Source organism: Dasypus novemcinctus, chromosome 11 (assembly GCF_030445035.2).
Source record: "Dasypus novemcinctus isolate mDasNov1 chromosome 11, mDasNov1.1.hap2, whole genome shotgun sequence".
In the NCBI taxonomy this organism is placed as follows: domain Eukaryota; kingdom Metazoa; phylum Chordata; class Mammalia; order Cingulata; family Dasypodidae; genus Dasypus; species Dasypus novemcinctus.
The window spans coordinates 41,598,175-41,613,775 of record NC_080683.1 but is presented as its reverse complement, the minus strand read 5'-3'; the positions used below and the strand labels follow the sequence as shown (position 1 = coordinate 41,613,775).

General features: G+C 37.2%; 1 protein-coding gene across 1 annotated transcript in view; it reads right to left on the bottom strand.

Moving 5' to 3' along the window:
* Window positions 1–15,601, bottom strand: part of COL19A1 (collagen type XIX alpha 1 chain) — a 376,839-nt gene that overhangs the window by 90,500 nt on the left and 270,738 nt on the right. The window contains exon 18 of the mRNA XM_023585875.2: window positions 2,950–3,000. Coding sequence (XP_023441643.2) covers window positions 2,950–3,000 — 51 coding nt within the window. The remainder of the gene's footprint in view (window positions 1–2,949; window positions 3,001–15,601) is intronic.

The window sequence follows — 15,601 nt, the reverse complement described above, 5'->3', positions numbered from 1 at the left end:
ATCAATCTCCAGCAGCTGAGACTGATTCTCTACAAATTGCACTGAGTGTGGTGATGTCAGATAACACAGCTATGCATTTTCAATGTGGATCTTTAAAAACAATATCAAATGCAAAATCAGCCAGTATTTGGCCTCCACAGATAACACTTCTTCCCCATCTAGAGTGTTGAAGAGCTCTGGATCTGATGCTTTAGAAGTTGACAGAGCCTATCAATTTTTTATTAAAACCCCAATGCTAGAGACAATGAGGAGCAGTTTGCCGGATTGTGAGCAGATTTTCCTGAAGGGGAAGAATATGCTCAGCATTGTTGCTTCTTTGCAAACAATCTTGCAGAATGGGAGCAGCTGTTCTGCAAATTATTTTTGTGATGGAGAGGGAAATCTTCTAACTTTATTCTTCCCATCCCCAAGTGGGCATGCAAAAATACACAAAAATACACTTATATAATTTTCCTTCTCCCCTCCTCTAGTCCTCATTTCCTTATTTTGTTCTCCCTTTTTCACTTTTTGATTTGTGCTGTGAGGGAACAGGGCTTCTTATGCCTGAGCTTCTGTCTCCGGGTGACGTAGGAAAATTGTTGGGGAAAAGAGCAATTTCTGCATAGAGGACAAAGTGCAAATAAGGATTCCTGATATGAGGATGAACTAAGGGCTCTTTTAGTTTAGAATGGGGAGGGAAAGTTTAGGAGGGCCTCTGCTACGCACCCTCCCATGGTAGCTGCTTCCGCGGAATCCGGGCTGCGTGACTCCTGGAGCTGCCAGGCGCTGAGGAGCTGAGGTCCAGGGCTCAACTGCAGCCATCACATAAATCAATGCCAATTTAAAAGGGAAGATCATTTTAACCTTGGAATGTCACTTTTTGTATCTCAATACCTGGTACATTATTTAACCTTCAGTTCAGTTTCTCTTAGGTTTGCTCGCTTTCTGTGCTTATTTGCTACAGCCACATCACAAGGCATGCAACGAATTGCAAAATGAAACAACCTCAGTATCCGAAAACAGATGGGGATGGGCGGCTGGGGACAATGCCAAGTGAAAACATGCCTCTCTCTCACTGTGGCACATTTGACTCTTTCTTTTGAGAAGCTGAGGGTGAGGAGAGGTGGTTACAAGCCAGAAGCATTGGTCAGTGAAGGTATCAGAAGGTGGGCCCCCCTCTTCCATCCATCATGATGGTACCTCAGTGTGAACGGCTCTATGTTCTTCCAGAAGGAAACAGAGTATAGTCTTAGTCAAGTTACCTTCCAGTAATTCCATTAATGAATCTAAAGCATGGTTATGTGCATCATTTGGGGAAAAAAGCTATGACCTCTTCTCTTTATACAGCTTTGCTCCAGCTCTAAAGGAACATTCAGAGCACATTTGGACTAAATACCTATGAGCCCCAATTCTGTAATGGCAATAAAGATAACATAGCAGGAGTTAGTCTTAGGTGAGTTAAGAGCCAAGTGCAAATTGCTGGTTTGCAACTAGCAAGATTCTTCACTTAGCTGCTCTGGTCAGCCCCACACTGGGAAACTAACCTTAAAGTTTAAACATTTACATCTCAGTTTTAGACCTTAAAATATAAATGCTCTGTACGTCTTCATTTAAGGGAAGACTGGCTTGTCGGCAAGATAAACTATGTATAGAAGTACTGTTGGGAGATATGTAAAGATATGAGCTTTAAAAATTTTGCAAGGAATAGCAAATATTTAAGTAGCTGAGTAGTAGCTTGGTAAATTTTATATTATGGCATATAGTAATATAGTGTGCTCTAGAAGTTTTCAGCTGTCACTATGACATCAGAGTCAACTCATTGTCACTATTTGGAAGCATTTAAAATAAAAACCCTATTTTGTAATAAAATCCTATTTTAAATTCCATTAAGGAAAAACATTGCATTTTAATTGATTAAATTTAGATATGCTTTAGATTACCTTTTCCCCCCACTTGTGTCAACTCCTAATGTTTTGAAAAGGCTATTTAGATCTATGTAGAAAAGGTTTAAAAAAGAATAACAAAACATACCCCAAACATTCTTCCTAATATAATACTCCCTATAAAATCTATAAGGAAACGAGAAAATTTAATATAGGATTACTTGGGACATATAATAAACTTTCTGCACTTTTTATTAAAGACTAAAGGGGATTATTTCCAACTTTGTTTCTAGGTAGAGGCATAATCATTCACCAAAATGTGTTAATAATAAGCTATTATGGATATCAGTGGACAGGGTGGCTCACACAGAACAGGGTACCACACAAAGTGGTCAGACCCCAAATATTTGTTATTGAATGACGAATTAATCAATTATCTCATTTATGTCTCCAAGGATAACTTGGTTGCCAATACTCACTTGTCTCACTTTGTTGTGCTTCCTTGTAGAGACTGAAACAAAACCATCTTGCTTTTTTGCCACTTCCCTACAGCATTCTACCTATTCCAATTGTGATTATAAAATCTTGGGGAACATTAAAAATGTTTCCTTACCAAAAGGTGGGGAAATCTCATTCTGTCCTATGGTATTGGTATGTAAGCACTGCTTGAGATTTTGGTACAGCACTTACTGGTTTTGGTTAAAAAAATTATATGTATGTATATATATATATTAGCTCTTATGTTACCCAGAGGCAGGGTAGCAACTCATCTTTTTTTTGCCCTCAGAGAAACTATATACATAACATTATCAATGGTGGAACACGATTTTTGATAGCAGCCAACTTTGAACTAAAATTTTGTTAGTTCAAATTTGTGGGGGAATGCAGAAAGACAAAACCCTGGTTTTGTAAAAAGATACTAAGAAAAAATACTTTTTTCCAGAAACATAGTTTTCAGTGTGGAAAAATATTAAGTATATATGATCATGTAACAAAGTCTGAGCAGTTAGGAATTAATGTTTATTTTTTAAAAATACCATCATATAAAATCTCTCTGTACACAAGGTTTGAAAAAAAAAAGTCATACCTTATTATAATATCCACCAAGAGTCTGTTCTCCTCTTATTCCAGGAGGGCCCTGTATTAGAAATAAATAAAAAACAAATATGCAAACATTTTCCAAAACAACATGTATTTAAATAGAGTATCTGAGAATACTGAAATCTTACTGTTAAGAAAGAGATAGTCTGGTTAGTCAGGGATCCTGATTAATTGCGAATTATATAGATGTTAACTTATCATCAGGTTCCCAAAGGTATTTCTAGGTTAAATCTTGCATGAACGCAAAAAGAGGCTATAAAAAGGGAACATGTAACATTTTATCAGAAGGTCAACCTCAATAGAGTCTTTATTAAAAGGAATTATACCCATAAAACTCCTTCAGGGAAGAGGTTGTAGCTTTAGTTTATTTTTGTCACTTCTCATAGGGCTTTGATCTAGGTATTAGAAAATGTGTGCCCCCAGGTGTTAACTTAGAAAATTTGGGAATAAACATTTTTTTCCCTTTTGCTTCACTCTTTGTGAAAATGGCTGTAAGAAAAAGATTTCTGCTATAAAACCACAGACTTAAGAAGACATTTAAATGCTAGTATTTTTTGGTTGACATGGAAATATTCACTAAACACTTTGTTAAACTTTGGGTGGGTAGAAAGGAAGCAGTGACATTTGTAGCTAAAGCTTCCAGGAAGAGAGAGGAGTTTTCCAAGTTTTTCAAAGATTACATTTTTGAGAAAGAGCCATAAAGAAATTACAAAGCAAAGAATTATTTTAAATCAAGTAGTTCAAGCCAAGATACATTCAGCTATCTCAGAAAAGAGATTGCATAATTCATTCAGATCTTGAAAGCTAGGAAGAGAGAAGATATTAGAGAGGGAAAAGTTCTTTACATTTTACTGTAGACAACCAAAAGAATATTACTGAGCAAATCAAACATTATGCAAAGATTACTTTTAAAACAGAAATGAAATCTTTAGGATGTAAAAAAAAAAAATTAAGGTACAATCACTAGCTGCACTCACTGATATAGGCAACACTTTAGGTATATAAAAATTTTTATTATTAGTTAACATTTTTGACAGGTGTTTCTTAGGAGCATCTTGTCACTAAAGGTCTCTTATAAAATGAAATATTTTCAATGTGCCAGTAAATGTACAGGACACAAAGATGTAGTGATGGGTACTTGGAAGCGGTTTGGCATAACTCTTGAAAAAATAATAGACCTCATGAGTACTGGAGCTGACTTTGATTAGAAAGACAAACGAAGCTTGTATATTGCTAAAATAAAAACAGAACTAATGTCAGAAAGGAATCCTCATGGCATTATATATATATATATATATATATATATTACTTTATTTTTTTTTATTTATCCCCTTTGTCCAGATGGCTCACCCGACTGTCTGCTCTTTGTTTGCTTGTCTCCAGGAGGCACTGGGAATTGAACTAGGGACCTTCCATAGAGTAGGCAGGCGCTCAAGTGGTTGAGCTACATCTACTTCCTGCATTATATATATTTTTATATTCTTTTTCCATCAGCCAGCTTTGTGTAGGGTATTCTAGGTCAGCAGAGTAGGTGAGAGTTGACTTTGGGCCCAGGCTGCCAGTGCTGAATATTAGCCCTGTCACTTACTAGGTTTGTGACCCTGGGCCAAGTAACAATTCTTAACTCTCAATTTCACTGTCTTTGACTTGGAAATAGTAATGATGCATACTTTATGGTATCATTGTAGGGATTAAATGAGTTAATCCATATAAAATGCCTGGTATAATGCCTGCTTCACAACAAGCACTACATAAATATGTCTTTATTATTTGACTGATTCTTCTGCTTTATATGAGAGACTATAATTAATTGTTCTGCTATATTTGGGAAGCTTAATTAAGATTCTCACTTTTAACTTGGATGAATATGGATGAAATTAAATTTTGCCACTACATTACTCTTCTTTGATATAATTGGCCTTATCATCAACACATATTCATCAAATACCTTCTATGCATAGAAGCCCCTGCTACCTGTTGATGCTACCTGTTGGTGTCTATAATTTCTCCTTTTTTCATTATATATTTGCAAAAGGATGAGTATGTATGGAATCTCACTTCTCCTCTGGAGTTTTAAGAATGGGCTCTTAACTTGCATCTTCTAGCACCAGGGCTAGAAACCTGGTGCACCGTTCCTAACTCAACAGTTGCTTACCTCATTCTCTCATCTAGCTGACCTAGAATACTTTACTTATGTGTATACCCTAGAGAATACTGGTGATCACTCTACCATATTCTACAGAACATGCTGAGATTGAAAAAAAAATAAAAAAAAACTGTCCTTAGCACTTCCTATGAGCATGCATCGTGCTTGGTACAGGAGGAGAGAGAATAAGTACTTAGCCCTTCGATGTACCTCTACCGTATAGCGGAGAGAGCCCCTACTGTGTATTACTTGTGTTTCTCATCTATCATCATATATTCTGTCAACCCATTGGAAAGAATATTATGCCTGAATATTCAAAAAAACTCTCCTAACACATAACTGTGCTTAAAATGGGCTCTATGTTTGCAGTGGTTGGGAGAGTGGGTGGCCAAGGATTATAACAAGTGGGAGTTTTGGGCTCTAGAAGGCAGTAAAGAGAAGAAGCAAAAAAGCAAACTGTAATAGGGGCTGCATGACACGTGCAGCAGTGTAAATGAGATTTAACAGAGAACAGTAAAAACAATATAATGATGATAATTCTTAAAGAACTGGGGTGAAAATAGGGTCCTTTATGGACTGGTTATCTGCCCACAGAGTATAGCTGTATTCCCAAAATGTAGACAATATCCACAATCCACAATCCTGACCTTGCTGTTGAGAATACTGTTGGGAGTGGGGTGAGAAAGTGTGGGAAGCTCAATGGACTTGTCCCTCTAAAAACAACAGCTAGATCTCAGTTCACTGAACAGAGGGGGATGCCAATAGAAAAGTTTGAACAGATTATTCAGATACCCACAAGATTAAAAAACCCACAAGAGTAAAAAACCCACAAGAGTTACTTCTATATTTTCATATATTCTATTCTTGCCATAAATTGCCATATCCTCAAAGCAGTGCTCCAAATGGGCTCAATCTGAAGTTTTAGGCTCCACTATTTATTCTGATGGTAACATTTTCTTTCTCTCTTTTAGTTACAGGGATAGACTGGGTACTGCGTATTCCAAGTTTAATGCAACAGATTTATAGCTAGTGGTTTATCCAGATGACAATATTTTATACAAACTCTCCCAAAGGGCTTGGTCATGGACAGAAGGAATCCTGTAGGGACCAGAAAGGAGACATCAGCACAGAGTCCTCGGGCATGTCTACTCTACATTGGCTCAACAATATAATGAAGGTTGTTCTGAAACTGTCAGAAAGAAATAACTTCAATCTGTATGGGAGATAGTGACCATGGTTAAGTTCCATACATATGAATGCCAAGAGCAACTCTGTTTATTGTTAAACAAAAAACTAAAGACTTGGGCATTGTAGCATTGGTGGCTCTCCTGTAGCTCCATCCCCAAGAGTAACCTGGGCTATTTTTCTATTTTCTATTCTGGTACAAAGCATAGTTGGAGAAGGTCCAAGGAGTTACTTGTTTCCACGTTAGCAAAAGTTGTCAGTCTTGCAGACTGTCAACGTTGAGGGAAGCGAAGTTAAAGACCTGTGTACCTAATAGCTCTCCTGCTGGCTCCTTGTCTTAGTGGCTACCCCAGGACACATGAGAGACCACTTTCTCTGAGGTCTGCATTTGTAAACACCCATCACAAAGATGCTTAGATGACCAGGCTGAGAGGAAAAGAGCTGCAAAGGGCATGTCAGCCTTGGTTAATTCTCTCAGCAGCTCTACTAGGAAAACTGGCTGAAAATTTATGGAAAGGAAAAATGTCCCAATATCTTGCTCATAACAGTGATCCAAAACATATCTATATAGAAACAATGGCTATAAAATCTCAAACTTTTACAGAGCTCTGCATTACTCTACATGTATCAGGATGGGAGATATAGGACATTGTGAGGAATGCATACCTATAGACCAGTTTTAAGATGCTCATGACCTCTAATGAGAAACACCTGTTCAGAACACAACTGTATTGATGTGGAGTTTTCTGAGAGGTCTATAAACCTAGTGTAGACAGAGATCCTGAAGTTGTTTCCTCCTGGAAAGAACCATACTTGGTGTGGTGAGGTGAGTTAAAGCTACATTCAATGTGGGGAGTGTACAATCTCAGAGATACTTTGAGTAGCATTTAAGAATATTTTTGGCTAAAATCTTGTTGGAGATGGAAAACAGAGAAATACCATAATGTCTATCACCTGAGTTATTGTATACATAAAGTGAAAATGACAAGCTCTTTGCATTATTATTCCTTCAGCAGATTTCAGTTTTGGCTATTCAAAGTTTAAAGGATGGGGAGAGTTATATGTTAGAAACCATACTTCCTCGATTCTGGACTTGGCTGCATGCTCACGTTTTATCCAGTTCACCTGGTACCCCTTATTTCAGCTGTAAGAACTTTATTTTTGCCTTTTTTCTCACTGATCTTTGCAATGACCTCTATGTGCAAGGCAGGGCTTGGGCGTTTTCCCTCCGCTTTAGCACAGCCTAGACATTCCTGATGAAGATCTCCATGGCTCCTCAGTCAACTGCTCTGCTCACACTCTGATCGTTTCTCCTGAACTATCTATCACCCCTCTCTCTAAAAGCATCCTTCACTTCTCATAACTTTGCTGAATAAGCATCCCAGAACCACCTAGATGCTGCTTATCTCCATCTACCATAGCTCTTCGATGTCCTACTAGGGGCTCCTTTCAGGATTTGCAAATACATACTTTCATGTTACCCGCTGGCCCTGTGGGTTTCCAGTTAACTTCAAAAACAACCTATGTGACTATCAAAAACATCTGCAAAGAAAGCTATATGAATCAACTCTCTTCAAAATACACTGAAAATAGTTTTATTATAAGAATAGGTAGGAAATTAGTTATTGAAAAGTTAGTTGGACTAATTTTGAAGAAAGCTTTCAATGTTCTAATGGCTAGTAGAAAAGGCAGAGACTGGTAATTATTTTCCCTGTGGTATAAAAAAAAATCATTTAGAAGCCTAAATTTAGACATAGGAATGATTAAAATGAAACAAATTTCAATATACAGTAATGGTTGCAAATGCTGGTATCAGAATAGTTTTTACTCTCATACATGTTTCCATCTATAATGAATTATACTTAGTAAATCATATTTATCCTGATTATAGTGTCTGACTTCCCAGTTGTGTCCTTGAAGACACAGAGTTTCAATTTTTTCCTTATCTAATCAAAACACAGGATGTAGTATATAGTAGCCACCTATTCCCCAATGTTTGCTACAGTCAGTAGAATAATTACTTTTATATGAAAAAATTTCAGGGGAAAGCCAGAGTTAGAAAGTGTTATTATCAGAACAGAGGTCTTGCTGCTTCCAAAAACTCATGGCAGACAAGGTAAACAGATTTAGATTGATCAAAGATTCTGGCTAGTTAATTGAAAGCAAAGTTGTAGTGAGCTCAAATAATGTAGCAGATTTCTCAAGGATGGATTTTTTTAAAAACAGAATTGTAACTTATAAAGTTATACCCTAACTCTGAGAGAAGAATCAATGACTCTCTTTAGATAGAAAATACTTGGGAAATCAATTCCTTTGTCTTTAAGCACAGTTTACTTGTCTTAAATATTTGCTCTAAATGAAATTTCTTTTCAGAGTCTCTTGAGATTTAACCATGTAAATAAATAGCTAGAATGGATTATCTTTCTGGGAATGTTTCTACGACAAATTTTTAGTGATCAAGGAGATGCCAACTCTTCCTAACCCCCCACCCCCATAAAATTGCTAGAGATTCTCAAAGTACAAAAGATGATTTCTATAGCTAAGGGAAACCCCAATGAGCTTTTACATTATGTTTATATTTCAACACAGATACCATAAATTCTCATATTTGGGGTCACAGCTGCAGTTAAAATTGAGGATGGAGGGGTCACTCTGTAACAATGGGCCCAGCCTAGCAAACATGGGCAAGCAGTGCAAACACAGGAGGTAAATATTAAGGCTCCTGTGAAGGAGATTCTTTTCTTCAAAATATCTCACCCTATCTCTAGCTTATGCCTAATACTCTAAAAACGAGAGGCTTATTTATTTGTTCTTTTATTTTATTATTAGTTCAAATGGTGGTGGTAAAACCTAGTGCAAATGCAAATGTTTCTGGGAGAGGTAATACTAATGCTTCGTATTTGTATAGCTCAGGAAAATTTTAAAGTGTTTTCACTTATATTTTCTTGGATGGCAGGGTAGCATTATCACAAAATGTGTTCTTATTTGATTCTCATAACAATTAAGTGAGGTGGGAATTATTATATTCTCCATGTGACAGATGGAAAAACCTAGACATTTAACCCTAAATCACACAACTAACAAGTCCAAGAGTTTTTCCACACTAATACATTCATATGAATCCATTGTTAATATTTCCTGAAAGCAAGTTGGAACAGAAAAGGAGAAGAATAAAGGAATAGTAATTGGGGAGTAGGTATGGAAGAAGATACCACTGAGAGGAAAGGATTATAGGACGGGCAGCTGAACACACTGGCGTCTGCTTCTTTGACTATTCTACATTCCTGCTGAGGGCTCTGAGTTTGCAGTGTTGGACTCTGAGAAATGGAGTTACTTCTTTTGAGCTGTCCTAAGATTAAATTTGATTAAGAGGTGGGAAGTCAGATATGGTAAGCTCAGGGAAAACTAAGTTTCATTCTAATTGCAAGGACATGCTTCATTTCCTTGGCGAACACATAAACCAACAGTCATGAAATTGGAAGTGTTCTCATCCTTCAGTAGATGTTTTCAAGTGTTTTGTTCATTTTGAAAATTGAGTCAACATGTTTTTCCTGATGAATATGTCAATGCATATATTTAGACCCATATTCTTAGGCAGATGAAGTTTCTCTGTAGAGACTTGAACTCAAACAGAAAAAAAAAAAAGGAAGAGAGCAAAGGAGATAGAAGAATAAATTACATGTAGAGGATAATCAAAGAATTAGAAGAAGTATCCAGTCTTTGGCCTTTGAAATACTAGGCTCTGGATCAAAAAAACACAAAAATAATGAACCTCTAAATGACATTAGAGAAGGAGCAAACAGATTAATAACAACACATTAGTAATAAGTGACAATAGCGACCCTTTGGAAGTAAAATCAATGTGGCAGGTAAGCATATCATGGCATTTTAAATTCTTATAACAACCCAAAGGAGGTAGACAGTAACCTCATTTTACACACAAAAAAGGTTAAATATCTTACCCAAGGTCACACAATTAGTAGACAAGAGCTGGGTGACAACCCAGGTCTGGCTGACCCCACAGCCTTGACCTTTTAACTCTTTCCTTACACTGCCTCCCAGTGAGAGGGATGATAGACAAGAAAATAAAATACCAATAATCTTAAAGCTGGTTAAAAAAACAAGCAGAACATTCAATGGTAAGAGTTCATAAAGTCCCTTCATGAGGGATCTCTGGGACATGGTATAGTCAAACATTTTCAAAGATGTCAATGACAGAAAGAGGACAAGAGGTGTGATTTCCATAGAAGGAGGGTATGGATAAGAGGATAAGAGAGAGGAACTGCAGGGAAACGGAAATGTTAAAATCATGGAGGGCTCAGATTAGAGAGCAAGAAAGAGAAATATATTACAAGAGAAGTTAGTCAGAGAGGGACAAGGAAGGAAATCGGCAATCTTAATGAGCATCAAAATAACTTTTGAAGTTCAAATGGCATGAAAGGACGAATAGAGAGCCTTAGTATTTATGAGATGATAGAAGAAAAATATAAATAAAAACGGTTAAAGGAGGTGAGGAAACGACTAGCTAACCAAAAGAGTAATATTGCTTGGGCATGATTTTGATGAACTGAAACTCCTATGAGCATGAAATTGCAGTGGAGAACAGTTGTGGGAAAGTTGTCACACAGTAGAGAAAATGAAATATCCCTCTGATATGACTACAACAGTGCCTTTGTCTTCTTGTGGAAGAGAGAATTTGTGTACCAGTATTGTGGGAATCTGAAGGATTTAAATGATGCAACAATAGTTTGTATTGGTCAAGGACATCATTTGGAGACTTCCCCTATTAAAAAAGTAGCAGCTGTTTTGTTGGAAGCTGACAGCCATATGCTCATTCTTGGTGAATCTCTGGAAATTTTGAGCAGTACCATGATCCATGACCTTCTCTTGTCTTAGGCAGTTTTCTCCCCCACAGTGGCATGTACCTGCATCATACTTTGAAAGATCTATAGCTCCTAAGTGTCTCAGTCTAAGATATTGCCAACATCCATGGTTCAGAAGTTCAGAAGCAGCACCATTAACAGGTGAGGGATTGTAGCAAAGGCTGCTTCCGGATCTTGAATGAGAATTTTTCACATCTGCTACTCTGGGCATTTTTCAAACTTGTTCCTCCGTGTATTTCAGGAAAATGCTCACTTGAGCTGGGCTTGTCTGCTTCTGGTCTGCATACTGAGCTGTGTAATTGAGGGAACTCAAGCATAGGCAGTTTATGGTTGTATGAATAAGCAAAATATTCAATATGTGACCTGATTGTTTTCCAAAATTGCACAGTCCCTGGTTTCACTTGTCATTTTGGAACAGGAGTGGGAGGATGAGACTGTGACAGTGAATGCATTCAATGGGTGTGATTAACCCATTTCATAAAAGCACATTTTCTAAATTATGCTATGATGCTCATAGGTTTTTAACACTTTATTTTCCAAGGCTGAAAAAGTCATTTTTAAAGGTGCTTCTTATTCTCAGATACCATTAAACGAACCAATCAACTTAGTATAAAGCCCACTGCATTACTGATAGAGTGGGACATTTTTGAATGATTTTCATGGCATGTTAGATAAAAAAATGATGCTTTCCCTAATGCTGCCATTCTGCTTATCCATCCTTAAAATGTTTCATACTCATCTCTCTCCAGTATGTCCTGTGAAAAGAAAAATATTTGCCAGCTTTCTGCAATAGAAAAAACAGCGGGAATCTTCAGTGTTTTGCCAGCCACCCCACGGAAGAAACATCATTGACCCAGCACAAGGTGATAAAAGCCACAGGGGCACGAAAACTAGTGAAGATGGGGACATATGAAACAGATCATTTGTATCCAGTGGTGTTCCCAAAAGATCACCAAGAACAAAAAGCTATACCTCGGAAACAACTGTGCCTCAACCCCCTTGTCTGCCTCAGGAATATTTTATTATGCCACCCAAATCAGAAGGAAAGTAGGCTTATCCAGACCCCCCAGGAGGCTTACTACTATCATTGCTTTGATTTTCGTTTTGCTGTAATTAAGAAATAACATTCACTCACTTTAAAACTGTTGGTAGAATGACAGTGCTTCCTGTGCAGAGAAAATGCAATTTCCAAGGCAAACTACTGACTTCTTAAGAGAAAAAATTGGTAGCACTGGCTTACACATAGTCAAGTTATAGAAAAGTGAAGAGTATATGCAAAATTCATAGTTGGGTACATTTTGGAGAGCTCTGAAAAAAACTAAGATGAACAATATGCAGGTTTTAGTTTGGGGTGATTGTAGACTTCACTTTCAAAGAGTGTGACATCAGGGTTTCAATCTGACCTATGAGTTGGACTAATGATAAATTTATAAATGACAATTCTTGCTCAGCCAAACCCATGGTTACAAAGAGTTCACTAAGGGAAGGTCTAAACATGAACAAATGAATGAATGAATGAATAAAATTTATGATGTCATTTTTAAAACACCCAGCCCCAGTCTACAAAGGATTTTAGGCAGAAGAGTAGAGACTGATGTTCTAGGCCAGTGAAGAAATAATTAGTGATGTTAACTTTGCTAATACCATAAACCATTTCTTTGTTCCTTAAAATGAATTATGAAATATTTCAAACATGCTAAAAAGTATAGAAAGTAATGTGATAAACCTCCATGAGTCTACAATCCAATGTTGTCAAATCCTAACAATTTGCAGTATTCGCTTGGTATCTTTTCACTTTTTAAAGAAACCATTACAGATACAGCCAAAGTCCCTTTCAGGTCTTATTTTCTAACAAATTTCCTCCCATGTTTTAGCTCTCCCAGGTAATGCTGCAAATGTGTTGCTTCTCTAATCACGTACTCTCTTTAATTCTTCCCTATGACCAAAATAGTTTCCTACCAGGTTGTACTTATTGTGAAGGAACACTGCATAGATTTATCTAAGCCCCTTACTTTTCAGGGCCAAGACTTTTCTTTTTGTTAAAATGAAGATAACATTTTCTTTTCTTCCTTATAGGGTAGTATGGGGATAGGATTAAATATTATATGGAGATCCTTTTGGAAACTATCTTCAAACACAAATTATAAGATTATTTAGGGGGAAGCAGATGTGGCTCAAGCATCAAATACAAATTATAAGATTATTTAGGGGGAAGCAGATGTGACTCAAGCAGTTAGGTACCCCCTACCATGTGGGAGGTTCCGGGTTCAGTTCCTGGTGCCTCCTAAAGAAGATGAGCAAGATGGTGGGTTAACATGACAGGGTGCTACAAGGAGGAAACACAATGAAAGACAAAACAAGCAGGGAGCAGAGGTGGTTCAAGTCAATAGGCATCTCCCTCCCACATGGGAAATCTGGCTTCAGTTCCTGGTGTCTCCTAAAGAGATGAACAGACACAGAGAGCACACAGTGAACAGACACAGAGGGCAGACAGTGAGTGTAAACAATGGTGGGTGATTTGGGGGGGGGGGGGCTGGAGAGTGCAGAATAAATAAAAAAAAATAAATCTCAAAACAAAAGATCATTTAGGAAACAAGTCTACTTTTCTGGACATCTTCTCAAAGGCCAGTCAGATTGATTACAAACTTAATATTTACCCACTACAAAGAAGTGGTGCTTGATCCATGTGCTGCCCCAACTAGTTACAACTTTGGTGACCATATATCAAGAATTTCAGTATTCTGTCCCATGACATGTCAATCTAGATGTCCTAATAGTCAGTATAAAGAACTTGATGCAAAAAGAAAAAGTAGTTAGTGGCCATAAGAAAATAAAATCCTTTCCACTTGAGTGTAGCCACAGTTAGTAAAAAAACTTAGGAAGTCAAAAAGTGACTAATGTCCCACTGCTGCTGATATGTAAAGGAGGAGAAAAAGAGAAGTAATTAGGAAGTAAAACCAAGGCTGGTTTTTAAAATCTCCACCTGATACCCCCAGCTGCCTCACATGTATCTGTGATTTCTGTGGCCACATAAGGTGATGCTGGAATTTTAACAATGTTGGCAACAGCTGCTTTGTCTAGAACTATGACCCCAGTGGGGGACAAGTGGTAATAAAAATGATTAACTGGTAATGTCTACATTTTGTAGGTCTTATGTGTCTGTATTTTTAAATTTGAAGTAGTCACTTTGCTTTTATTAAGAAATGAAATTACATTCCCTTTAACTCAAAAAATGGTTAGTTTTGTATTCTCTGAAGATATCATAAGTACAGTACTTGGACCCTTAGTTATTTGACAGAGAATATAGTACTTTATTGAAAGGAAAACTGAGAAACATGACAAAGTCCTGATTGGTTCAAAACATCTCAAAGGGATGCCAAGAATAGGACTTGGAATCTTATTGAGACATGATGATCCTCAAAGTATATATAGGCAACATACAGAATGCTTTAACAAAAAATCAAATGCTTTGTTTTAATCAGACATTTTCTGTCATAAGCTTTATTCAGCAGTCCAAAAGGTATTTTGGGGGAGTAATTAGTTTTAGAGGTGGGCCTTGGTATATGCTAAAAACAATGACTGCACTTAGAGCATTCAGTTGGTAGTAAATAGAAGTCATAAATGTTGAGGGTAGTGATGGATAATGGAGCACCAGAACAGTAGGTAGGACGTTGGTTTCATGGTGTTTGGAGGACATGTATTTTCTTTGCTATAAGGGTTCATCTGACCCAACCTGTATGTAGCCTATCAGAAAAGAAGCATCAGCTCTAGCTATGGGGAATATAAAAAAGACTGACTGATTTGTGATGGACTTCCCCATTTTTAAATGAAAACTATGATATCCAGTGGATTTAGTCAAGAATAAAATTAAATGGGCTACAATCAAAGCTTTGTGTCCACAAACAAGACTTACTGTCTACTCAAAGATTAAAAATGATACGCTAAAGTGATATTACCTTCTGAATAATTTACTTGACTCAGTAGGAATAGTAATTTCATCACATTAAAAAAAATCTAACCACCTCAGATAAACACACATGAAGATTTACAAATGGGGGATGTGACCAGTTGATTACATTCCTTCCCATGTACACCCACTCACTACCACTACTATAAAACCTATGTAATCACACTGTTAGTGCCCAAACCTCTTCTGGCACCATTCTTCTAGCTTTTTTACATTGGTTGAACACATCGAGTTTCCCCCCTACCTCAGGCCCTTTGCATGTCCTCTCCTCACTCCTTGGAAAGTTCTTGCCCTGGCCCTCACATGGCTAGCCACTTCTCAGGTAATGTCATCTGATCAGAGATATCTCTCTGGACCTACTTAACTAGAATAACAACTCTACCTTCCAAATCACAATCACATTACCCATTTATACCCTTTACAGCACCTCTCACTAAACTGAAATTGTTTTGTCTAT